The sequence below is a fragment of the Prinia subflava genome, chromosome 19 (genome assembly GCF_021018805.1).
Source record: "Prinia subflava isolate CZ2003 ecotype Zambia chromosome 19, Cam_Psub_1.2, whole genome shotgun sequence".
NCBI classification, from domain to species: Eukaryota; Metazoa; Chordata; class Aves; order Passeriformes; family Cisticolidae; genus Prinia; species Prinia subflava.
Window position 1 is genome coordinate 5,230,583 of NC_086265.1, and position 24,958 is coordinate 5,255,540.

The 24,958-nt window shown below is 39.7% G+C and overlaps 1 protein-coding gene across 1 annotated transcript in view; it reads left to right on the top strand.

Moving 5' to 3' along the window:
* Positions 1-24,958, top strand: part of ZNRF3 (zinc and ring finger 3) — a 62,778-nt gene that overhangs the window by 22,476 nt on the left and 15,344 nt on the right. The window contains exon 2 of the mRNA XM_063416287.1: positions 13,490-13,615. Within this exon, the coding sequence (XP_063272357.1) occupies positions 13,490-13,615 (126 nt within the window). The remainder of the gene's footprint in view (positions 1-13,489; positions 13,616-24,958) is intronic.

The following is a 24,958-nucleotide window of genomic DNA, read 5'->3' on the forward strand; positions in this document are numbered from 1 at the left end:
AATAGCCATAATTAAGAGGCTGTATCTAAAGCATAGTCATTCTGTATTTTTTCTGCTTTTCATGTTCTCTGAATTTCTGCAGTTAGCAACTGTTGGAGATAGGATCCTGTGCTGGTTGGATTTTTGGTCACACCCTGCACGGCTGTTTTTGACTTGCCCAACATTGCAGAGGAATCCTGTGGCAGAGGAAGCAATCCCGTCTGTTGGGAAGCATTCAGCTGCTTTAACCACAACACTGTATTTTCTTTTCTCATAGTATCTTACCTCATTCACTGCACCATCCAAACTTTCTGACATGGGAGGGGAATGTCCTGCAGACAGCACTCATTCACCCCACACTGCTGTGTTTTTGGAGTGCAGTTTTAATTTCCCAGTCAGTGGGGCATACCTCAGTGTTGAGGTGTGCCAGCAGAAGACACACAGCACTAAACCAAATTCAATTGGCTTTTCTGGACTTACAGGCATGGGTTGTATGCCAGGGCTGGAGGAGCTGGATGAGGAAAAAAAGGGGCAGCATGAGGTAGGAATGAAGTAGTGAAGGGCTAGTCTGGAAGAGAGCAGAAATGAGGCAATAGATGAGTGACCATGTGAAGGAGGAATCATCTGGAAGGAGATGAAAAGGAGGAAGAACTTTTGATGTATCCTGAAATACAGCACAAGCATCTGAAATTTAAGGCTGAATTTGGCTCATGATTATTTTAATTATGGTAAAATCTTAACTTCAGAAATTTCTGGTACCTGTTTTTTTCCACCCATTCATAGGGTGCTGTAATATGATAAGTATGTATATTAATATGTCTTGGAAAAAGCTGAGAAAACTTGTTTTGGTTTACTGTCCTGTAAAACAATTCACTTTCATAGTTTTTTATTCAAAGTGAAATTGAATTTTGCTCTTAGATCAGGAATAAAGTTCTTGTAATGAAAAGAGAGTGCATTCCAGAGACTTCCATTATTGTTCATTTGACTTTAAATAATATTAATTGAATCCTTTAGGCACCAAGTTCCTGCAAGTGCCTTTGATAAATGAAAAAGAGCAAAGAAGTGATAATTAGTTGAGTGTAGAAAAGTTCTGATTGTGGTTCAAGATGTCAAAGCATAGGCTGTGAGCAGCGAGTGAAACTGGCCATGAAGTCAGCTTTTGATCTGACCAAGTGTTATGAATTGTGCACTGGACTGACCTGTGGAGCATTTGTTACATTTAAGTTGATTGTTTCCTGTGCAAAATAAAACAGATTAGGGCTGAAAGAGAGAGGATGAATTTCACGGTGTGTGAAATGGGAATGTTTGCAGGGACTAGTCCAGCAGTGTGCTACCTTAGATTTAAGCACAGCATTTTATTTTCGAGTCATTCTCTGTGCTATACGGAGCATTCTTCAGTGGTGACTCAGGGTAGAGCTAATCTCACTCAAAATGGTTGCCAGTTGCCACTTGGAACAATAGGACCGAAGCCACAGGCTGCCATCAGGTGGTAGTTTTTAAGAAGGGCGTTTTTTTCCCCAGTGGATTTGAGTGCTTTCTGTCTGGCAACATCAAAGATTGCAATGCACACTGAATTCTTGTAAGAGAAAGTGTTGAAACAGTGAGTCGAAACTCATTGCTTTACCTGAAATGGAGACCCCAGTGCAGCAGGTATTTTTCTTTTATGGAAAAACCCAAATGTTAAGCCTTAATATGTTTTCAGGGATAACACTTGGCACCTGATTTAGTGGCCTGTACTTTTTTAAAGTACTCAGTTCCTCTCTGGGCAGGGCATCTTGCCTTCCAGTAAGGGAAGTCATGTTCTGTTGCATATATCCTGTTCTAGAGCCTCGTCTTGTGCAGTTGCAGCAGAGACTTTGGCTTCACCTGTATTTTCACAGAATATAGGCCAGAGAGATTGTGCTTTTGGAGCTGACAAAGAAATGCACATAAAACTACGTGGGATGTTTGGATTTTGCCAGAAAATGTGCAAAGTGGGTGCAGAGCATGAAGGGTGCTGTGGAAGTACTTGAGAACTTGATGCTGGAGAAAGAGGAAACAGTTTGGAGGCAAACAGCACCTGTTTGGAGACCTCTGCTTTCCTTTTTGGGTCCTTTCCCTCTAAAAGTTACCTAGCACCTTAAAATGTTTTAAAATGTGGGCAGAGTACAAATCCATTGAAGTAATCTAAGTTATCAGATGAAAGGAAGGTCAAATGATAAGTTTTGGAGAGGAAAGTTTGGAGCATGAACTGGGGAAACAGGGATATGAGAGGGCAAGTGACAGCTGGAGTTGGAAACAGAACTTCTGTAAACTTTACTGGTTTGTATATTGGTCCAGAGTGGCTTATAAAAGGTTAACAAGAATCTGACCAAAAGGCAAACTTTGAAAAACAATTTAAGGTGAACACTACCTTCAGACTGTAAACTGTCACAGGGATTTTCTTGGATCATTTTTGGGTTGTTGCAGTGTAAGCTAAAATAAATGTAGACAGCAGGAGAGTGCTTGTAATTTGTGACAAAATTCAACACAAGAATATCATAGTTATCCTCAAGTCAACTATTTATAAATTTAGAAATCTTAAAGGTTAAGCTTTAGAGAAATCTGTGCAAAGGTAAGAAGTAAGGAGAGATGTCCAAAACAGTCTCAACTAACAGCAACATAACAAAGAGGCAATGAAGACCCATAATACCCATAGCTGATTCCAGTATTTTTCTTCTTCTAATGTCCTAGAAGAGATGTGTGAAGGGATTTGCAGTGAACTGGGTGATTTATGGCAGAGGAGTGAGGAAAGATTGGACAGAGTATGCAGCACAGGTACTTTCCTATCAAGATAGAGGAATAAATATGATTCCTTAGAAATAATGCAATGTGGGGGAGCAACTAGGGGAGAGTGTGGAGAAGGGTGGGTGCTGGAGAGTCTTGCCTGGGCAGTGAGAGCAGGCAGTGCTGGAATCCCACCTGTGCCTGGCCTGTGCCTCAGGGCGTGCTGAGCTCTGGGCATGAGAGCTCATTATTCCAGCCCTGAGCTGGGAGCACATCTCTGAGGCACAGTCTCAGAGATGGTGGTTGGTTTGTTTGTCTCCACCACACCACTCTGAAAAACACAAAATCAACGTTCTGTTTTAGGCTGTTCAATTTTCATCATATTCAAAAACCTTAAAGAGCATCTTGTGCAGCATGGGCTGAAGGAACTTTTCTATTGGCCACAGATCATATGGTTCATAGAATCTTGAATGAGTGTGTATGTAAATATTCAAAGATCAGCTCACATACTAAACTGAGAAACAGAGTACATCTTTAGCCTATTAACTATTACTTTTCAGCCTTGAAAAACTTCTTTTTCCTGCTGACTGTATTGCTGATCTGTCTTTTCCTTCCCTAATGCTACTTCCAGACTGACTTGCAGTCAAGGTAGTGATCAAGAATTTTCTAAATATTAAAACCTTTTTCTGCTGACGGCGTTTTTGTGGTTGATTTGTTTAAACCATGTAGCTTTGGTGCCATTTGAATTAGCACTCAAGCTGCCACTGTGCTGACAGCAACTGAAACTTCATGCTCCAAAACACACGCTCAAGAAGTGTGGCTGTTCATCCTTAGCAGATGCCAGCTGCCTCCCTTCTTTGTCTGTTTTGGGGAAGATACTGGGTGTGACGTGGGAGGTAAATATAATGAAATTATTTCTGTCCTACCATTACTTGATAATGCAACAACTGTATTTTTAAGCTCTGTCGGCTAATTAAGGCACTTAAGAGAAAATAATAACACAGTAGTGGTTCTATCAGGGAAGGATGACAGTTTTCTAAAACAGAGTATCTCCTAGCTTTTGAGGACTACAAAGTTAAAATTCTAATTATTTCTTGATTTTTTTTTTTTATAATAGTGCTATTTTGATTCCTCTTTGCATTTAGATTTTACTTAATTGTTAGATTTCACTGCTTGCATTTGCAGCTGCTTTTCCTGTATTTGAGGACTTTTTACATTTGGTCATCATGTGCATATTTAATAAAAATGCCTCAAAAAATTATGAGAATTCTAAAAAGCAGAGTCTAGAATTGGTCTTATGTTGGCTTTTAATTTTTATGCAAATATTGCAGGTAGCTAGGAGTCTGTTATTTATTATTCCACAGTTTCTCCTAGAAAAATAGCACACATTTTGTTGGCTAGTGTTTGCAGGCAGTGTTTATTGTGCAACTCTCTCCAGTCTCCCAGGCTCTGACTGTGAACATGTATTTATGTTTTATGTGAGAAGTAATGAAACTACAGCTGGCTATGCATTATCTGCTGTACCTTTCCCATCCCTCTTCTAAGCATAGTCACTGAGACAAAATTTTAATTTTGAACTGAGTAGAAATCCGATCCTTGCTGCTGCCTTCTGCCTATTGCAGCATATTCTACACTATGTATCTTGATGAGTTTAAACAGTAGTTCAAGTATCTTGAGTGCAGAAATGGGTGGAGAGAAGGATTAAAATATCCTAACCCTTCTCCTTTGTGCTTCCCCTGAAGCAAAGTGCAAAGCTCCCCACTTTATGTTGCCAGCTCCAGCTTTATCCTCCATCTCTGAATTTCCCTGCAGCCCCAGGGGAAGCTGCACCTCTGTGGCTCTCCCACAGCTGCTGGACTTTGATGAGGACATGCCTTCGCTCTTTCCACTGGCCTCCCTTGGCAACCAGCCCTTTGAAGATGACCTCTTGCTGTTTGCCTGTTGTCTCTCTTGTGTTGGATTATAGATGAGAGGTTGGCGAGAGGGGAAGGGGGATGGAATGGAGTGTTGTGCATTTTAAGCCTCATTTCTTTCTGCGTTCTCACCTTTTTTTTTTTTCTTCTTCCTCCGTGGCTTTTACCTCTCTATATAGATAAAATGTTATGCATATGGAAAATGTTTTCTGGCAGAAATACAGAGTTCCTGCTTGGCCTGTGTATATAGGACAAAGGAAGTTTGATTAGTGTTGTGGTAAGGACTTTGTGTTCTTCTGTAACAATCTACTCACACCAGTTCCCTTCCCCCATTCCTCTTTTTAAGTACAATATTCTTAGTTATAGTGCAGCCTTTCTCTATGTGCATATTCTCTGTTCCTCTTCCCTCCCTCTCACCCCAGTGAATGCTTCCCTTTGGAGACAGGACAATATAATCACCTTGTTGATGAAGGCTGTGGTGTGAAATGGAAAGGGATGCACTAGAGCTCTGTGGCCGGGTCACATTCTGCGTGGACACTGACTACTTCAGGAAATCCAAACAATGTGACTTTGCTAAATACCTGAGAATATCCTTCATGAGAGACCTGTAGGGACAGTAGCTGTAGGGTAAGAAGCATGGTATTACAGGGGATCAAACAAAGCATAGGAATACACATCCAATTTTCACTACAGTGAAAGGTGAACAGGGGAGGTTATTTAGGACAGAGCAATGTAAGTAATACTGTTTACGCACTTTTACAAATTTTACCATCTCCTTTTTCATATTTTCTCAGTGATGAAATTGATCTTCATCCAAGTGTGGCAAGGAGAGCAAAATGGTAGTTGACATTGATGTGGAATATTGATGAATAAAGGCAGGAGTAATATATGTTTGAGGGTATTTTACAGCAAACATGAAGAAAATAATCTGATGTACCTGTGTGTGCAGCTGGAATGCCTCCAGTGCAGCATTCCACCCAGAATTAGAAGACTAGGATATGGGGCTAATCTATGATCTCCAGATGTAATTAGTATATCCTTATACTGCTGTTTAATTGGATCTTCACTTTCTAACCTGAAGTATGTCTCAGAAATAACTTGTGTTATTTTTACCTCCTCTTTCTCACCTTATTACTCTTCTCTGTTTGTCTAGCAAAGTTCCCCACAAACCTGAATGCAAGCAAACCAGCTCTGCTTGTTAGTAGCTTATTGCAAAATACACAAAATAATATCTTCTCTTGTCAGAGATCCTAGAGGGCTCTGGAGGAAGACACAAGCAAGCTCCTACTACATCAAGGACTGCCTGGAAAGTCAGGATCTAGACCAGTTCAGCTGTCAGAAAAATTATTTGTAGTGAGTTTGGTCGTCTCAAATCAATGTGCACATACAAAGAACAGTCACTACTGGTCTGGAGTCTTACAGTACTGTGAAATTTTGGGTCAGCATTAGATCTGTCAGTCTGTTAAACTCCCTTGCTAAAATACAGTTGGTAAATAAATAGTTCTGAGACTTTTCAGAGCTTTGTGTTTTTGTAAAATAACATAGTACCTTCTGTGGTACATGCATGTGTGCATGTTGTCTTCTGATTCCCTCCTAACAGTCTTGGAATTTTCATCACAGCCAAATTTTTAAAGTGTGCATCTTGTGTGCTTTTGGCAAGGGAATGCAAAGGGAAATTTCTTTTAGGGCTCCCTATATGAACAGCTTCAGTCAGCTGGGTCTGGTAGTTTGTTTGGGGTTTACCATTATTTGGTTTGGTTTTGTTGTTTTTGTTGTTGTTTGTTTGGGTTTTGTTGTTGTTGAATAGTTGTATTCATTCTTTCTGGGCCCCAAACACTCCTTAATGTTGAACAAATCCCATTATGTAGTACAGTCTTTGTCAGAGTGTCTTCATACTTCCTACTCCATTTTCTGCTAGAAAACATTGTTGCAAAGCATTGGTAACTCCATATCAGGCCTTTAACTTAAGCCAAGGAGACTATATGGCAGTGACCTAATATTTTCAGTTATAAGTCCCCACTTGAGTGCTATGGGACAAATGCAGTTTTTCATGAGATGTAAGATAATCCTGCCTTTTCCAGCCAGTTATGATTATGTCTAAAGTTTTGGTAATTAGTGTATTTTGGAGGTCTGTCTTGTTCCTTACAGAGCCAGAACACTTTTGTTTTATCATGTAGCTACTGGCCTTCTTCTGCTAAAAGTAATTTATGAAGATATCTTTTTATTCCAATTTTTTTCTCTAATTTCTCCCATCCTTAGTGACATTATGCCTGCACTTTTTGCCAGCATCTTTCCACCAATTTAAAGAGGGAGGAAAAAGCCACAATTGTGAACATGACTTTGTTCTCCTTTGGTCTGTCAATACTATGGTAGGAGGAGAACTCAATGTAATCAAAGCACTTAAATCCCTGAGAGAAGAAATCTTCCTTCAAACCTTCTACATTATGTACATCTTTTCATGGGAGTTTTGCTTTTTGGGATGCTTTAAAGGAAGGATTGGCCAGTTTTCTGTTTGAATGGACCAGGAGCTTCCTTTGCAAAGTGTTTAGAACAATCTAAATCTGCTTTGCTGCAACAGATTCCCCAGCTGCATAACTTGAGCAGTACAATCCCTGCATGTGCAGCAAATCTGGTGCAGATTTACAAATCTAAACGAGCTTAGTTTAGATTTGTAAATCCAATGTCTGTTACTGTGTACATGCAGTGGGTATCTGTAGTGTGTCTGAGCTGGGACAGTCCTGGCAGGAGGATGCCTGGGAATGTGCTGCTGCTGGTTATGTCTTTCAGGCAGTTCTCCTCCTCTCCTGAGGGATTTGAAGCTGGACCATGGCACAGGTGAATTGAGTTTGCTGAACTAGGTCAGCACTAAGATCTGGTTCCCTAGTTAACAAAACCTCCTTTGGCTGCTCTTCAAAACTTACTGCTGCTTTCCCCAGGATCTGGTGGACTCTGTGTAGTAGTGGCCAGTCTGCATTGTAGAATTTGCCTGGTCTCTTCTGCATGGTGGATGTGTTCACTGAGTGTGTCTCTGCTTTTCCATTCAATTACAGCATAGACTGGATTTCTCATCATCCCTTTTGGCATACTTCCTGGAGTAAGTGGACAGTGAGAGGATTTCAGGAATGCCTGGTGCTCTTGCTGTAGAGAAAGTTTAGTGGGAGCCACTTGTGGGTTCAGTGCTGACCGCTGGGTTGGACAGCATGGTCACAACTGATAGCCAAGAAAAGCGCGCTGCTGAAATGCTCAGGTCCTATAATGTTACATTGGGTGGCAGTTCGGTTTTTTGCAGGATGTCCTTCTCTAAAATAGAGAAAAAATGTGCCTGAAAGGGAAAAGAAACTATATTTTCATGGAGTTTTCTACTTGCGCTGGGGAGTAAACATTCCTCTCTGCATGGCACAGCTGCAGAGTGATGGGGAAATGCTTCTGGCTTTCACCTTTTCTAAAAAGACTGCTCTGTTCCAGCATAAAAAACCTCATGTTTTATCATAAGGCTGCAGAAACAATAGCAATGCCTAACTTTTTAAAAGAAACCCTTACTCCTTAGATCTTTAAAAATTCCTCCTCCTATTTGTACAGTTTTGGATTGCTTATCTGTCATGGCAAATTCTACTGATGCCTTTTTCAAACAGCATGACACAGTGGAGTTAAGGCCTGAGCCTTTTCTTTGTGGTGAGGTTTTAGTAATCCTGGTTTGGAATACTGCAGTCAAGAACCTTAAATCAGTTTTTGGTAACAGGTTGCTGTGCCAATACAGAAGAATAAATGAAGATGGAAAGTTAAGTTCTTCATTGTGTTGTATTTGTAGGTAGTAGGAACAAATAGTCTTGTGGTGATGCAGTTGCATGAGCAGCTGCATTATGCTGAAGATCCAAATTGCAGTGGTGGTGACAATTAGTGGTAAATCTTGATCAGCTGAGGTGACTCAAGCCTGTCTTGGAAAATGAGTACAAAGCAAATTTTTTGATTCTTAAGAAGTAGTTTCTCTTTTCATAGGTAAGGAGCAAAAATTTCAGAGGAAATGCAAAAAATTAATGTTGTTAACGCTTAACGTGACTGGTTTTCAGCCTTCTTGGTCTCACATTGGTTATTTTAATAATCATTTAAGCTTTTTGTATACCTGCTCACTGGTGGAGCATGGGAAATTGAAAAGTCTTCAATATAGAGTAAGCATTTCTTAGCAACAGCTCAAACATCAGTGTGTTACAACATTATTCTCACACTTAATATAAAACACAGCACTGTACCAGCTACTAAAAAGAAAATTAAACCAGGACACTAATTCATGTCTTGACAGTTTGTCAGCAAGGATGCTGAAGGAGGGCAATGTCAAATGCTTCACTGAAGTCAAGGTAGATGACATCCACAGCTCTCCTCTAATCCATGGAGCAGGTTGCTTCATCAGAAAAGACAGAGATTGGTGAAGCATGATTTATACTTGGTAAATCCAGAGTGGTGTTTTCAGCTGCCATCCTGTTTGTTATGTACCTGGAAACAGCTGTCATGAAGATCTGTTCCATGATTTTCTCAGGTGCTGAAGAGAGGCTGACTACACTGGGGTTTCCCAGATCTGACTTCTTGGATTTTGGAGATGAGTGTGGCATTCTTTTCCTGGCATCAGGGGCCTTCCCTCAATCTCCATGACCTGTGAAAAATAATAGAGTTTGACACTGCAATTACAGCATCCAGCTCTAATAATACCTGGAGGCATCCTCTCAGATTCCTTGGGCTCCTCTATGCCTGGTTTGCATGGATGATTCCTAACTCAGCCCTCCTTACAGCTGTTGCTTGCTTTGTTACTGCTTTGTGCCAGCCTCATTCAATAGCAGACATTTATTGTTTGCAATTCTTCTTGCTGTTAATAAACTTGTTAGTCTTGACATCTCTTGCCAGTTTGAGCTCCTGTTGCTTTCCTGATTCTCTGCATCTCCAAGGAATATTTCTATATTTGAGTGTGCCCCTTTTTTCATAGCTCTATTCCATCCAGCTTCTGGTGAGTCTAGCACCAAAACACTGGATTGTCTCTGAATCAGACCCTCTGCATCCTCGAGTACTTTTTGGTGAACGAAGTTGTTGTTATTTGTTCAAAATCTGTTTGGTAACTTACTGCATTTTGAAAAAAAGAGTGTACACTCAGTCCACTTTTTGTGTTTAATAAGGCTGATTTGATAGGGGAGATGCATACTGCAGAAGTGTACTAATGATTTTTCTGCTGCCTTTAAAACACTTCTGTTGTTTGGTTGCCTTATTTCACTTGAGCCTTGATACACTTCAGACTTTGAGTCATTCTTTTAGAAGAAGCTTCCCTGGGAAATGGGATTGGAGGAAGGAAACAAGACCTAGAGCTTGGAAGTGGTGGCAGGACACCAAAGGGCTGGGAAACCCAAAGTATCTGAAGTCTGAACTGATATCAGGCTCTGCTTCCATACACCTGGGGTGAGCCAGGAAAGGAACTCTCTTCCTTTCACTTACCAGAGGATACACCTGGTTTAGGAGAAAGCTTTCCCTGATGATAGGGTTCCTATTCAGATTGACTCGTTTTTTATGTTTTCTTTTGAGCACTGCAAAACCTCATAAATTTTATTTCAAAAGCCTGTCTAGTGAAGGAATGTGAATTCATGTGGACAGAGATGAATCCATGCCAAGTGCATTCCAGGTGGGAAAGCTATATGGAGTGTCTGTTGTTTCAGGCTGTACAGCAATAAAAGAGTTCAAGTCTTCACAAAAAGACTGAATAGTTCTGCTCCTTTTTAGAGGCTTGTGCACTGTAGTGTTTTGAATTTGCTTTTTACTGTGACAGTTTGAAACTACGGATAATTTTCTACCTCACAGAAAATAATTAGTTTTATTGTTGCCATTGTAGGTTGTCCATCATCTCTTTTGTTTAGTATGTTTAAAGTAAAACATGTCTGTGATCAAGAAACACCCTAGATCTTCCCTGGGCCTGACAGATATTTTTATTTAGCCTTACTTTTTTGTGTTCTGTAATTAATTCACTTCTATTGTGTTTTGTATGAGAACATGACAGACACTTGCACTGGATGAGTCCTGTCAAAAGCACCATCAGCCCCAGTGAATGGTGTTTCAGTCCATGTGGACACTAATCAGAAGTAACACCAGTATTTCAGGCTTGAATTCTTAAATTCACATGCTCGTGTTGCACTTTTAGTTGATATCCCTGGTTTGGAAAACAGCAGTATATTTTATCTGTCATGATCTACAGTGCAATGTAAGCTTGTGGTATCCAAGCAGAATCTACCAACTACTTGTGGCTTGGAGTGGTGGAGTGCTTTTCTGGACAGAAAGTTTTCTGTCACTGAAGCCCATGTCTTACTGGCCTTGGTGCTGATTCTGGGTTGTTTTTTTTGGGATTTTTTTTCTGTGTCTTTAATACAGGTTGGTAAAAGGAAGAGCAGCTCTTTCAGCTTCAGGTTTTTACTGATTTCCAGGGATGTAACTGCAGACTGCACTGGGTGAATCTAACCCAGAGGGTGGTTCACACTGGGAAGCTGTTACAGAATAACAGTATTCTCGAGGAAAGTGGCAGTGGAAAAATCTTCTATTCCTTTTTTGGCCTTCTACCTTCTTTAGTCCTTTCTCTCTAGACTAAAGCAAGTAGAGCTGTTATTTATTCCATGGTTGGGAAAAGAAGACCAAAGCTTTTCTATATAAAAAACAGTGTATAGAAAGATCCTGAGCTGTTCATACAACATTTTGTAATATTATAATGCCTTATCCTGGCAGACAGAAAAAAAAGGGTGAAAGTTTTCTTTTAATCATCAGGACCTTTTAGGTGATAGAGTTACAGAACAAAGTATTCTTCATCTGTTGGTTTAATGTTTGTCTGCCCTGTAACACTAGCCCACATAAAATTGGTGCGGCTCTTTATAAAAGTTATTTTAGAGCCTCAGCTATGTTGTAACCTTGGATAAAAGCACCTGAGCCGTGGTTTCAGTTTTACCCTTTTAGGCATGTGCAAAGTGCCCCAGCATATTTCAAGGATTTTGAACTAGAAACTTCTTAGATATGGGTTATGGTTTCAAAGCTCAATTGATACACCCTGTGTCAAGGGAATTCCATCAAGGAAATGGTTCTCTGTTTCTTTAGATACTTAATATCAATTAAAGCTTTGTGTTTGCTTAAAGGATCCCATGGACTCTTGGAGGGATTCATTATATTGGTATATCTTCCCTGGCAGTTTAGGAGAGAGCACTCTGCCTGACTCCATCCTGTTTTTTATGTCTGTGCTGAAGAGTTTATCCATCAGATACTGAGTTTACAGAGTGGTTCATCTTCCAGTGATAGTACTTCTTCCAAGCTTTTAGCACTGAGTTAAATTTCTCATCCATGGGAGATGGTATACAGCTCAGCACTGTGTAATAGTAACTCATTTAGGAATAAAAAAAGAGAGGCTGAATTAAGAGTCTACCTAGTACAGTGTGGCTTGTTTTTTTTTCCTTGGAATGGGTTGATGATGAATCTTGAAATATAATGAATGGTAGGAAAATCCCTGTATTGTGTCACTTCACCATCATGTTTCCCATATTTTACAGTAATCACCCAAGTTATTCAGAAAGTTAGGGCCCCACAAGATAATATAAATGGCACTCCATGTATTGTATCACTTGCAAAATGGAAGTCAGGGTACAAGACTTGAGAGAAAAGGAGAAAAGGACAAAACGACAAGCTGGTGATGCAGAAGTGATGGTGGGATTAGGGGCCATTACATGGTGCTGCTTTGCCTGGATTAGTGAGGGGTATATATATGTAAATTATTGAGCAGTATAATCTCCTCTTATTATAATCAGCTACCAGAAGGCAAAGTTGTCATAGTGTTGGTACCAGTTTGTGGTTTTCTTCAGCTAGTTTGATAAAGTTGAGATTTAAGGAAAGGCACAAAACTGGATGAAGTACAGACTTTTTTTTTGTAAAGACCTCTGAATATATGTTAAAGCCTGGGAAATAGGCAAGGGTCTGTGAAAAGTCCAAGGAAAAATAGAACAAGGAGAAGACAGTATACAGTATAAAAAGTGAAATGTTTGACTGGGTATACACAAAGGTGTTATCCTAAGGAAGGACAGCAAATCTGGAAAAGACAAAAGATGTGTAGGAAGCTCCTTGCCATAATAAAATTAGAGTAGCTACTCTAATTAGAGTAACTACACCATGTGTTAAAAGGAGGAGGAACAGATTAAATATCTGAAATTAAAACATATTGTTGCCTAGTGTAAGAAACACAAATGTCTGAAAGGAGACTGAAGTTTTTTACTTCATGCTAGCCTTACCCCTCACATCATCTGGGTTCAGAAAACAATAGAGAATGCTTCACAATGGTTAGGAAGTTCCTTGTATCTGACTATGGCTTACATGATAGGCTTGTTTCAAAGGATGACAGCCTGTTAATACTGTGCAATTCTTAAAAAAAAAAGGTGATAATGGCTCTGAAACATGGGGTCTGGATCTTAATGATGTGTAAAGCTTTTATAAGGGACTCTGCCAAACAGTTTATATAATTTCTGTCGGTTTGCAAGGAAAGGTGGTTTGCAATACCAGGGGGTGCTTCGTAGTTAAGAATTTTATATCTGAGCAAAGGACTTAAAATTACATTTAATTATTAGCCTTAAATGATTTTTCATAAGCAAGAGGACAGCTTACATAAAATTGCAAAGATTTTGTACTCTCAGCATGCTTCAAAAATGTACTGAATTCTTCATATATGCAGCCTTACATGTCAGTTTTTCTGGTGTACCTTAACATAAAACAAATATGCTTTTCTTTTATTTATTATTTTATTTATTTATATGTCTGTATGTTTTCGAGTTCTAATGATTGTCTTTCTGATTCTGTTTCAGATGCATCCACTTGGTCTGTGTAATAGCAATGATGAGGAAGACCTGTATGAATATGGCTGGGTAGGAGTGGTGAAATTGGAACAGCCAGAGCTGGAGCCCAAGCCATGCCTCACTGTCTTAGGAAAGGTAAGGGGGTAATTTGGGGCTGCATGTAATAGTTTTTTGGAAGGATTAGTTCCTTTCTGAGAAAAATCAGCAAGAAAGAGGGAAAACTCCTCCTACTCCACAAAAATATTCCTGTTTTGCCTGATTTCACTCTAGGTACTTCAGGGAGGGATGCTGTCATAACTCGGTTGATAGAGATGGTGATGGGGAGCTGAGCATTCCCATTTTGAGCTCTGTGGGAACCTAACAAAGATGAAAGCAAAAATGGCTGTTTAGCAGAATTGGTATTGGAATAGAAAGGGTGAACTGCAACTGTGATTCTTACTTGGTCAAAGCAGTCAAAATGAAAGCATCTTACTGGTTTTTCTTAGGCACAATTTTTGGAGAATAAACACAGAATTTCCTCTTTTTGGGGAAAGAGAAGCTTTAAAACCTAGAAAGATTTATTCACTTTCATCACAAGATAGATATCTCTAATAACAAGTCTATCTTAATTGCACTGGTCAAAAAAATAAAAATTTTCATCATTCTGGAATCTTGCCATTGACAGGGGCCTCTGGAGTCTTAAGTGCAAAACTTTTCTTTTTGTTTTATGGGGTGAAGTCACTAAGATGCCATTACTGCTCCCAGATATGTTAAAGGTGACCTTTTTTTTGTTCATGCCTTAGAATTTTTGGGTATTGAGGTTATTACATGTTGGCATTTGCCGTCTAGAGGGTTTGAAAGTGTGTGAAAGAGCATTGGCCACAAGTTGTACCAGTAACTGAGTAGCTGAAAACTACTGCATAACGGGTTCATCCTAAAATCCAGCTGCCCAAATTTGGTAGGATTGTGTTGGTGACTTCACGTTAGCAGTGTATAAAGCAGAAAATAAAATTGCAGGTTGATGTTTTTTACATAAAACTCGGCTCTGTATATTTATAAACAAAACTTCTAAAAACTTCACCTTTCCAAGGAAATGGGAAGCCATCTGCTTGTCTAAAAGTTGCTGCAGGTTTAACTTGTGGTACATGGTGAAAAACATCTCTTTAAGAATGTTAGTGACTTCCCTTTCTATTGAATTTCAGCATAATACAGCTTTTTTTTTTTCTGACTTGGAAAACTCTTTTTGTTTCACAGAAATTCTAGCTTTTGCTTCTTTGTTCTTAGAAGGATAAAATCTGAGGATGAGGTTATGTGAGGATGGGAATTAGAGAAGATTCAGTCCTGAAGGATGCATACTGATCCATAAGTAAACTCCAGGAGTAAGTTTAATCTTGAGACAAGCCATTTCAGGAAGGAGTCTGTTCAGTCTCATCTGTCAGGCTCTTGAAAATTATGTGAGGAAACAGATGTGCAAAATGGATAAAGAAAGTTGAACCACAGGTACCATGCACAAAAAAATAAAGTTAAAAAAAAATATATATCTGGCCCACTGCTATGTGCCCAAATCCCACCATGTCCTCTATACTCCCCATGTCTCCAAAGCCACACCCATCTCCAGAATAAATTCAGCTCAGTACCTGCTGATGTTACCCTCCTAAAGCTTGGCCTGCTGAACAGCAGACTCTGGCTTTGCTTCAGGAGCTCTGTAGCAGCTACTTTGATGCATAATGATGGTGATGTGACACAGGATGTGTCCAAAGAATTTGGGCATGGAGTTCTAAATGTGCCAGTTTATATGTAGCAATTTCAACAGGTGAAAAAAGTCTGGCCAAGGTTCTAGTCAATACTGTACTGCATTTCATTGTTCTGTATTTTCTCTCTTTATTCTTCTCTTCCTATTTATTATTTCTAATAATATTAGAAATAAAATCTAATATTTCTTCCCTGTTTCATGCTCTCTGCTGTAGTTTCTCCTCTCCATCTTTTGCTAGCAACTTTTCTGCTCAGGTGTCACTCTGCCCAAGTTATGTCCTGATCTAGAAGGACTTCTCAGAATTCTTGGAATATTGTTGAGTGCAGATAGCAGCAGGAGCATCAGCCCTGAGCTTCTTTCAGGTCTATCAGTTAAATCAGCCTTGTTATCTTACTAGTGAGAAAAAGTTGTGTTGTGATTGTCTGGGTCTCTGAAAAGTTCAGTTTCCAGGCAGTTTGGTACATAAATTGCTATGTGAGGATTCAGTGTGGCCTGTAAACTATTTTGCCTGGGTAAATATCAAACCTGCTGCATGTGTGTGTGTGTCTTCTTCTGGTTATTTTTAGGATTTGGCAGCTGACTTAAAAAAAAAAGTGAAAGGGAAAGGAATGGGAGAAGAGAGGAAAGGAGCGAGGGAGAGGAGGAAAAATAGAAGGAAAAGGAAAAACGAAAGGAGTAGGGGAAGGAAAAGAAAGGAAAATGGGGGAGGGCTGGTCTTGAACAGGGAAAGGAAATGGAATTTCTTCCGTATAGGAAAGGAAGAAGAAATCAAGGAGAGCAAACCTACAGTTTGTTCCTCATTAAATTTGATTTAACGTGCCCCCAAGGTGGGGCATCATAGAGGTGATATTGTTGAAAGTTTGGAATATGGTGAAGCAAGATGTAGACTAGTTAAAAGCTGTAAACTGCATGACACATGAGTCTAGTAAAAAGTTTTGTACAGCTTTATTCTTATTGTTGGTATTGGTTGTCAAGGTCTTTTTTGACTTTGGGGTGGTGTTTTTGTTTTTTGTTTGGATTTTTGGTGGCTTTTTTTTGTTTTTAATGAAACTCTGGCCTATGTTTTTAGAAGTTCTGCTCTACTTGCTTCTCCACGGGTAACTATACAGAATTTAATGTGTCCATTTTCATATTGATTTGTAATTCATATTGATTCTGTAATTGCTCATCCTTCTTCAGTCATTGCTTGTCCTTCATTATATGATGTAATGGAAATGAAAGTGTTTAAAAAAAATAGTCTCTGCTGCTAAGAGTGCCCATGAAAACTGGGCCTTGGTTGAGGCAAGGAGTGTGTGTGGCAGCTGTGTTTTACCATTACCTTTGATCACAGTGCAGCCCTGTTTGAGGCCATGCTGCATGCAGGCAAAGCAAAGGCCTGGGTTTTACTGATCTTATGAGCTCCTGAATAGGGCTAGAAGGGGAATGACAGAGGAAGAAGAAAGCTTTTGGAAATGAAAAGGAAACCCCGTGAACCCGAGCAGCATTATTGGCTGGATTTGCCTACCAGGGAGCCGCTCAGTTTCTGCCAGGCTAATTTTGCTTCAGCTTCTCTCCCCCACACCCCCGACCCCACCTCCCCCTCTTTCCTTCTTTCAGACTTTTTTTGTTTTTGAGGCAGGGCTGTAGTAACTTGGTTCTCAGGCTGGGAACCCACTGAGCTGTTGCCATGGTCACTGGGAAGCTCTTGGTGCCATGTGCTTCAAAGGGAACCTTTCCCCTCCTGGAATTCCTGCTTCTCTCTGCACACAGCACAATGAGACTCCTTCACTGCTCCAGCAGTGGCACTGTGCTGGAGGAAGGGAAAAGCATGGCTGCCTGCAATACTGATTGCCTGCTGCATCCTGGCAGGGCTGTAGAGTTGAAACTGGGTGTTCTTTAGGGTCTCTTCCAACCCAGACCACGCTGGGATTCTGTGATCCACTGTGAGGGCTCTATATCTGCATGTGTCCTGTACTCTCCAATATGCAGAGCCCTGCTCTTCCCTCACCCCAGCAATTTTCAAAGCAAATTACATCTGTCAAAATTGTGAAATGCAATTCAGCAATACCAGTGGTTTTTATTTCAGTACAGCAAAGTGACAAAATGCTGAAGATTTGTTTAAAAGTAGCACTTACTCTCTTTCTGCAGGATTGAAAGTCCACAAGAAAGATTTTGTTCTTCTTTCTCTTCCAGGGACTGCTCTTCTTCTATATTAATAGGATGTATTTGTTTGAGGATGTGCATCTGAGTATAACCTAACAAAGACAGGATGTCCCTGCTACTACAGCTTCCTGTTTTCTTCAGATGAAAGAAATCTGTAATATGAGGAAATTCCTAGCAGTTCTTCCAATATCCATTCACTTCTCTTTGAAGAGCTTATTTACAAAAATTTACACAAATATTAACTAGAAGAACGTCTTGTTTTGCCATATCATCATTATTATTATACTAGTTAGGCTGGGGCCAAAATCATTATAACTTGAAAATGCACTTAGCAGTTGAACTGTGATTCCTAACCTTTTGTCTAACAATTTAGTTTAAGTATAAAAATTCTTATAAGGTAATCAAATAGGAATTTATGGGGCTGTGTTGGTAGTTTAGTTCCTGAATAAAGAGAGATCTGTTCTAAGACCTGTGGAACAAGAAGGCCTGTGAGGAGTCCATTTTAATCTTTTTCTTTCAGAGTTACTAAAACTAATAAAAAAAGGCAAATTAAACAAAAGCAACTTATACCTTTATATTAATAGCCTAAATTAAGCAATCAGTTATATGTTCAAATTGGTTGCTGACAGTATAAGTACACTTTTTGTTTCTTTATAACATTAACAGTTTGGATAATTTCCTGTAGAAATGGATTCAGTTCAGTGGTAGAAATGCATATTGAATTTAGGCAAATGCTCTTCCATGCTAACCTTGTTCAGAAATTAAGACTGAACTATGCCACAGATTAAAATCTAAAATTAATGAGAACGAATATGAGTTTTAATGGGGAAAAATAGCATCCTGCAAGTGTTAAGCATTCAGACTTTCTGAATCAGTCATGTTCTTCAAGAGCTTCGTCAACTTAGTATTAAAATTTCTTATTTCCAAAGTTTGTTATCTTAGTACTACCTAAAATTAGGGTTTACTGTGGAAAAATGTAGTAAATATAATTTATAACCTCTGTACTATATAGACACAGTCATTTCTAGAGTTCTGACAAAACTCTAGCATAGATGACATCAGAAGAGGGAATAATACATATTTTTTCAGGAAGATGGCTTTTCCTAATGGAACAAAGAAAAAGACAACAAGAAACAAAATGACATAGAACAAAATGCTTTTGCCAAAAGCTCAGTGTATTTCTGCTTCCCAGCTCCTTGTCTCTTCACGCCCCACAGACCATACTCTAACAACAAGCCTGTTTTAACAGATGAAGAAGGGGATTTGAATGGGAAAGAAAAAAGGAGGAAAGGCTGCATCTAAGAGTGTTAGAACATGTGGCCTCAGCATGAAACAGCAGTGTCATCATTATAACTCAATTCTCCAGTTTTTAAGCATCTTTCTCATTTATTCCCTCTTTAAATCCTCTCATTCCATCACTGTCTTCCACTGTAATTTCTGCAGCCCTTTGAGGAGAGAAGAGAGAGGTTGGGCACAGGAAAGAGAACTGACAAGCAAGCCAGTTAAAATGTGGAGAGAGGAAAGGTTTATGTACGGATCGTAGGGTGAAAGATGCAGAAGGAAAGAAAAGAACTGGATCAAAGCCAAAGAGGAGAGAGCTCAAAGGAAGGGACAAACAAGGGCTGAATCAGGTTATGCAGTTGAGAAGAAGTAGCTCTGTCAGGTTTTCATTCATGGGTAGTGGTGAGCTCTTTCCATTGGTAACTAGTGCCAGCAATCTGCTACTGTATTATTTTACTAAGTTCCTTTCCATGTTCCCTGCACAGTTAGGAAAAGCATCAGCTATTCATGAACAAAGCCCCTCTCTCGTGTTTCTCCCTCTGGGCACTCCTTAGATTTGCCATTGTTGGATTGATTACTTTAAATAAATGTCCACTTTTAGAGTTGAGTCTTTAGCAGTCCCCACCACCACCTTCACTCCTTTCTAACCAACTGTGGAGCACAGCTGCTTCTCCCTTAAGCTAAAGAAGCAGCTGTTGTTGCACTGCATGTGTGACAGGAGTTCAGCTCAGTCAGATCTCCCAGTGAAATTAATGGAAGTCAAGGGCTGAGGAAAGACTAAGGAACAATTATTTAAGGCATGCTGCACTTACTACTACTACTACTACTACATAAATACTACATGTCTTTAAAGGTTTTGGGCCCTCATTATTCCATGTGCCTTGTAAGCCTTTCAGACATTGAGAGTTGTTCTTGTTTTACATGCAGAATCTACCTATTTCTCTAACAGGAGAAATGCATAGTGGCAAACATGTTGGAAGAATTGTAGAAATGGAATTTGAAACAGAAAAGTGAGAGAGCAAATAAGTGCTGATGTGTTGCAGTATAGAAATGAGCACAAAAGAAGCCTGGCAAGGAGAATCAGATAAATGGACCAGAAAGTGAAGAAAATAAGGAGCAGATATGGAGGCAGGGAATGGAATTATTTAGGACTTCACAGATGAGTGACATGCCTAATTTTGGTGCACTAGGAGACAGAAGGCTTTGAAAGAAATTGGAGAACTTTGGAATGTAACCAGAGCTGCATCAGAGGGACTCCAATATTCAGAGTAAAAGTTGGGCAGATACAATCGACAGTGGTAAAAAGCCAGATCCTAAGAAATTGCAGACACAAAGTGGGAATGTTTTGCAATAATTTTCACAAGACTGAAAGGAAGGAAAGAGGAAAAAAAAATACACAAATTGTGCTTCATATCCTACTGTTTCGAGATCATTTGCCAGAACATGTTTTTCTGCTCTAAACATTTTATCTTTTTGATGACCAGGTGATATCTAGAGGTGCGGTTTTGGATAATGTGATGATTTAACATTTGTACTGAGTTCAAGGAAATGGCTCCAAATGAAACAAGTGATCATACTGTGAACTCAAAATGAGTAGGAAGTGCTTTTTAGTCAGTGTAGGGAGTACTGACCGAGCTACTTGCAATTCTAGCAGGTTATTTTTGAACATTAGAGTTGAACATACTTGTGACAAGAATTAGGTAATACAGATTAATTATATGTTATTAGTATTTGCATTGCTGTGGCCTTAGAACTGTTCAGTAGGGATATGAAACTCACAGAAACTATTAAAAATATCACAAGAATGTATGTATTCGAGTGCATTCATGTCTCAGTTCTTGGCCCATTGGTGTTTTGTTCAATTGGTAAGCCAAGAGAATACATCACAAACATGTAATTTTTCAAAGTGCTCGAATAACTCAGTCCCTTTGGGATAGGAGGAAAGATGGGACTTAGCCTTGAGGATCCAAATACTGAGTTTTTAAGTGGGGGTGGTGGGGAGGAGGCATTTGCAAAGAGCACAGAATCCATGGACTTCAGGTCCATGAACGGTGTTGAAATCCCAGAGGGTCGCTTCAGCTGAGTGTAAGGGACTAATGAGCCAGTCTGACTGTTTATGGGCTGTGGTTAACCTCTTGCAAGTTAGGATTTCCTGTCGCCAGCAATGAGCTGTGACCGCCAGCACCACAGTGTTAATGATGAGGTAGGGGCTGATGAATGGCTGGACTCCAGACAGCAGCCTTCACTGGCAAAGAATCAAGTGGCTAGAGGGAGAAAAACATTGAAGTCTACAAGGGAAATAATGCAATCTCCAGAACCTATAATTCCCATGTTTAAAAAAAGAAAGGGATAAAGAAACTGGCGACAAATTCAAAACAAGTGAAGCTTTTATCTCTGCATTCTGAATAGAAGATTGTTCTTCAGCAAAACTGGCTGTAAAAGCCAGGCCAGTTAAAACAATATGCAGGCTGCTTGCCTCCAAGTAACCAGAAATTGTTGGCTCGGAGTAGCCTGTTCTGAGGAGCCAACCTGCTGGGAGACGTTATCCAAGCAACGGCTTGAATGTAATTCCTCCCGCTGTGGAATGGCTCTTTGGCAAATGAAGACCCTAATTAGAGATGGAAGGGTTTCTATTTTGTTTTTCTTTAATCCTTGCCCTGAGGCCTCTGCAATACAGCCATGTCTCTGCTTGCGTGGAGAGAAGTTTCCAGTTTCCCTTTGTAACAAAAATCCTCCACCTTTTTCATTTTTGTTTTCCCCTTCTTTTTATCTTTTTTTTCCTTTTTTAAATTTTTTTTTACAGAGTCAACAAACTAACAACAGGGGCCCACCACAGTCTGGAACCCTGAAACTAAAGTAGTCCAAAACCAAGGATAACTGTTTGGAAGAAGGGCCATATCATCCTGCATTAGCCAGCCATGAACATGGAAAGTTGCTAGCTAAACTGGAATACTGGCCCACCATGCAGATTTTTACTATTGAACTTACTACCCAAGCTGATTCTAGCAGTAGAGATGGAGGGAGGATCTCACAGAAGCAGCAGTATCCTGGATTCCAGGGGAATCTCAGATGATTTTTTGTTCATTCAGGAAGATTGAAGTCCCTTACTAGGGCTTTCATGCCTTTCTGAAGTCTTGGATGCAGATGCTCATCCCTGCCAAAGAGGACAGAACCTCCAGGGCAGTGGACTGCAGCACTTTGATATGTGTAGAAGTAAAAATACCTTTGCTTCTTTTCAACTTTTCAACTCACCTTATATATCATGTCTATCTGAACTTAATAACCCTGCAAAGAGCACTACTGAGATACGGATTTATTGTTCCATCATCTCAGATAATTGTTTTATCTCTAAAATGTCCTTGTTCACAGTAGCTATCAACCCATTGATGAAGGTCACTTCTTGAGGGTGAGGCTAAGCAGGACAGATGATACTAAGCATTTCCCATTATGAGGTTAGATGGAATTCTTATTAATAATTTTTCAAAGTTTTGCCATTTCTCATTCTAAATACAAGACAATCCTTAAAATTCTTTGTTTTTAGATCTAAAGGGATTTTGTCCCTTTAGATGTACATAAATGCCAGTTTATAATTCTAAAGTTAGTATTCTGTTAGAGCACATGCCTGTAGGAGGAACTTCAGTACATTCTTTTTACACAGTCTGGGTACTGTAGGGATGCCCTTTTTATAGTGGTGTGTTGTTCTTTATTTACATCTCCTCCAATGCTTTCTTATATCTCTTTTTTTTTCTCTCAGTACCACAACATGCTTGCATGTATGTTTACCCAATTATCTTAGGTCTAGTTTGTTGTTTCTATCCATCTACTTTCAGTACGCCCTCAGTGCAAACGTTAAGAATTAACCTGTTAATTTGGCTGTAGTGGTATTTCATATCATATGATATAGTACATGTTTAGTACATAAATATCCTCATCTTGTGACCATTATCTTTCAAAGGTAACTGTATGTAGAAGTTCTGGGAAAAGCTTGAGGGGTTAACCATCAATTGTTGTGAGTGCAGCCACGCAGTTCTTGCTGAGTATGCTGGGTTCTCTGTGAATTTGTAATCTAGTTCAAGACCCCAGTCCCCTCCTTTGATCTCTTCCAGTGCTCACCCTTCTCTCTGTGGCTGTGCCTTGTCATAGCAACAAAGCTGCTGGCCTGCAAAATGGTGATAGCAGAGGTCAGGGCTTTGGGAGTGGAGTCCCATGACTCTGAAATGTATCTTAAGAGACGTGCAGCCAGCAGGCTTTGCTGTGTTCAGGATGAAATAAATGTCTTTTACTTACTGTTTTTACTCTGTCTAGACTCAGAACTGATAACAGTGTTTCTCCCTAACCCCAGAACATAGAGAAGTTAGTTTTCTTGTTCTTCATTTTAACCATCTGAGAGCCTCTCAGTACTAAGTGTGTGTATATATACACTGGTGTGTATATATATAGTTGATGTGATTATGTATTGCATGAGGTTTTTTAAAACTACAAGTACATAGCTTTTTAAGGCTTGTTATTTTTTGTGGTGTGGGTGGTTTGTTTGTTTGCTTGTTTCAGAAAGTTACAGTTGGTTTTAAATTGTGATTGTGCTTTTAAATTTAAAAATGCTGCTTCACACTTTCTATACATCTTAATTGGTAAGCAACTGTTGTAATGCTGTGTAATTCAGAATCTCTAGGGCATGTGTATAAGACATACCTCAAGACGCCAGAGGAGTCAAATATTCCAGTTAGGAAAAGGTTTTATGCTGGTGTGATACGTGGGGATTTGACTGTCTTGTTTTGTATTCTGCCTTTGTTTTCAGACAGAAATATTGACAATTCCTTTTTCATTATCTCAGAAGAGGTTTGAAATGGCATCCTCTTTGTGCTTGGCTTAACTGAGTTTCTGGAATTACCAGGGAATTGTACATTAACAGGTCTGAAGCATCAGTTGGTTAATTTGTAACTTCTGCTGTTTGCAAAGTAGATGGCTGTCCTTTTCTCCTTCCTCCTCTGCCCTGCAGAGTTGGCCTGTGGCCTGGCTTGCCAGCTCCAGTGTTGGTTCAAGGGACAAGGTATTTTTGTGATTGATTGAGCCTGATAGCAGTGTGGGGGGAGAAAAGAGGCCTGGTTGTTCAGATGTTGTCTGTGTTCTGTGCAGCTCTGAGAGAAACATGTTTTTGCATTTTCACAGTTGCAAAGAAAAGATGTATTTGCATGATGCTGTGGGTTTTATGTTAGGTTCTTAATGATGAGCAGGTTTGGATTTTACTGCCCAGCTTCATGTGATGCCACTTCTGCCATCCTGAAATCTAACACTGCCATCCATAGAATGGGGGTGCAGCTCATACCCACTGCTTGTTTTAATAGGGTTGTTTAGGGTATTCCTCTCTCCTGAAGAAGTTTAGGGATTTGATACCATTCACTTGACCAGAATGGCAAACTGGCAGTGGCAACATCTCCTTGTCACAATCTGCAGATTCATCATGCATTTATGTAAGAACCAGTGGTCTCCTTCTCATCTTTAGAACTTCTTGGGTTTGTCCAGACTTAAGAGAGGTTTTCTCAAAACTGCAGAAAGTTAAACCCCCTGATAAGGTAGGCTCCTAATGCTTGTTTCAGCACAAAAGTTCTCCTCTGCTAATATTAAAAAAAATGAAGGCAAGTCTGCAGAAGTGTTGTAGTTTAACCACACAACTACAGCAAACCTCTAGAACCTGGTACTGCATATTCTGTATCATATCTCAGTAATATTGTCTGTATCTTTGTGGTCTCACTTGATCTTGATATGGAGAAAACAGGTGCAAATCAATTGATATTGGAACAGACTTTGTTACTTTTGACTCTGCTCAAGAGAAGACCAAGACCACTGAGTTGCTGTATTCATCATTTCTTTTGGCGAAATACTACAGGTGGAAACCTCATTCCTTCAGCTGTATTCCCTAGTCAAGATCATTGAAATCCTTGAATTGCTTTTCCAGAGCAGTAAAACAAAGGCACTGCACCTTTTCATTGAAAATGGTGTTCCTTGGAGTCACAGAGTTTGCAAGTTGCATGTCACTGTGTTGCTCATGTGTTACCAGCGTGCTATGTGAGAGCTGACTTCTCTTATTTCAAAGCACCAGAAGACAGCTGATGATAGAATCAGCTATGAAAAACCTTCCACTTAACACTGCTTGCATAATCCCACTCTTTTGTCGGATTAATGACCACTGACTCCATGATACAGAGAGATCTGGATCTGATGGGCTGGGAATATCCAGAAAATACTCCCCAAGTTCAATAATTATTAGTTCATAGAGAAACTGAGGGGGGGGAAACCCCTCAAAAACTGACAGAGGAAATTCAGGC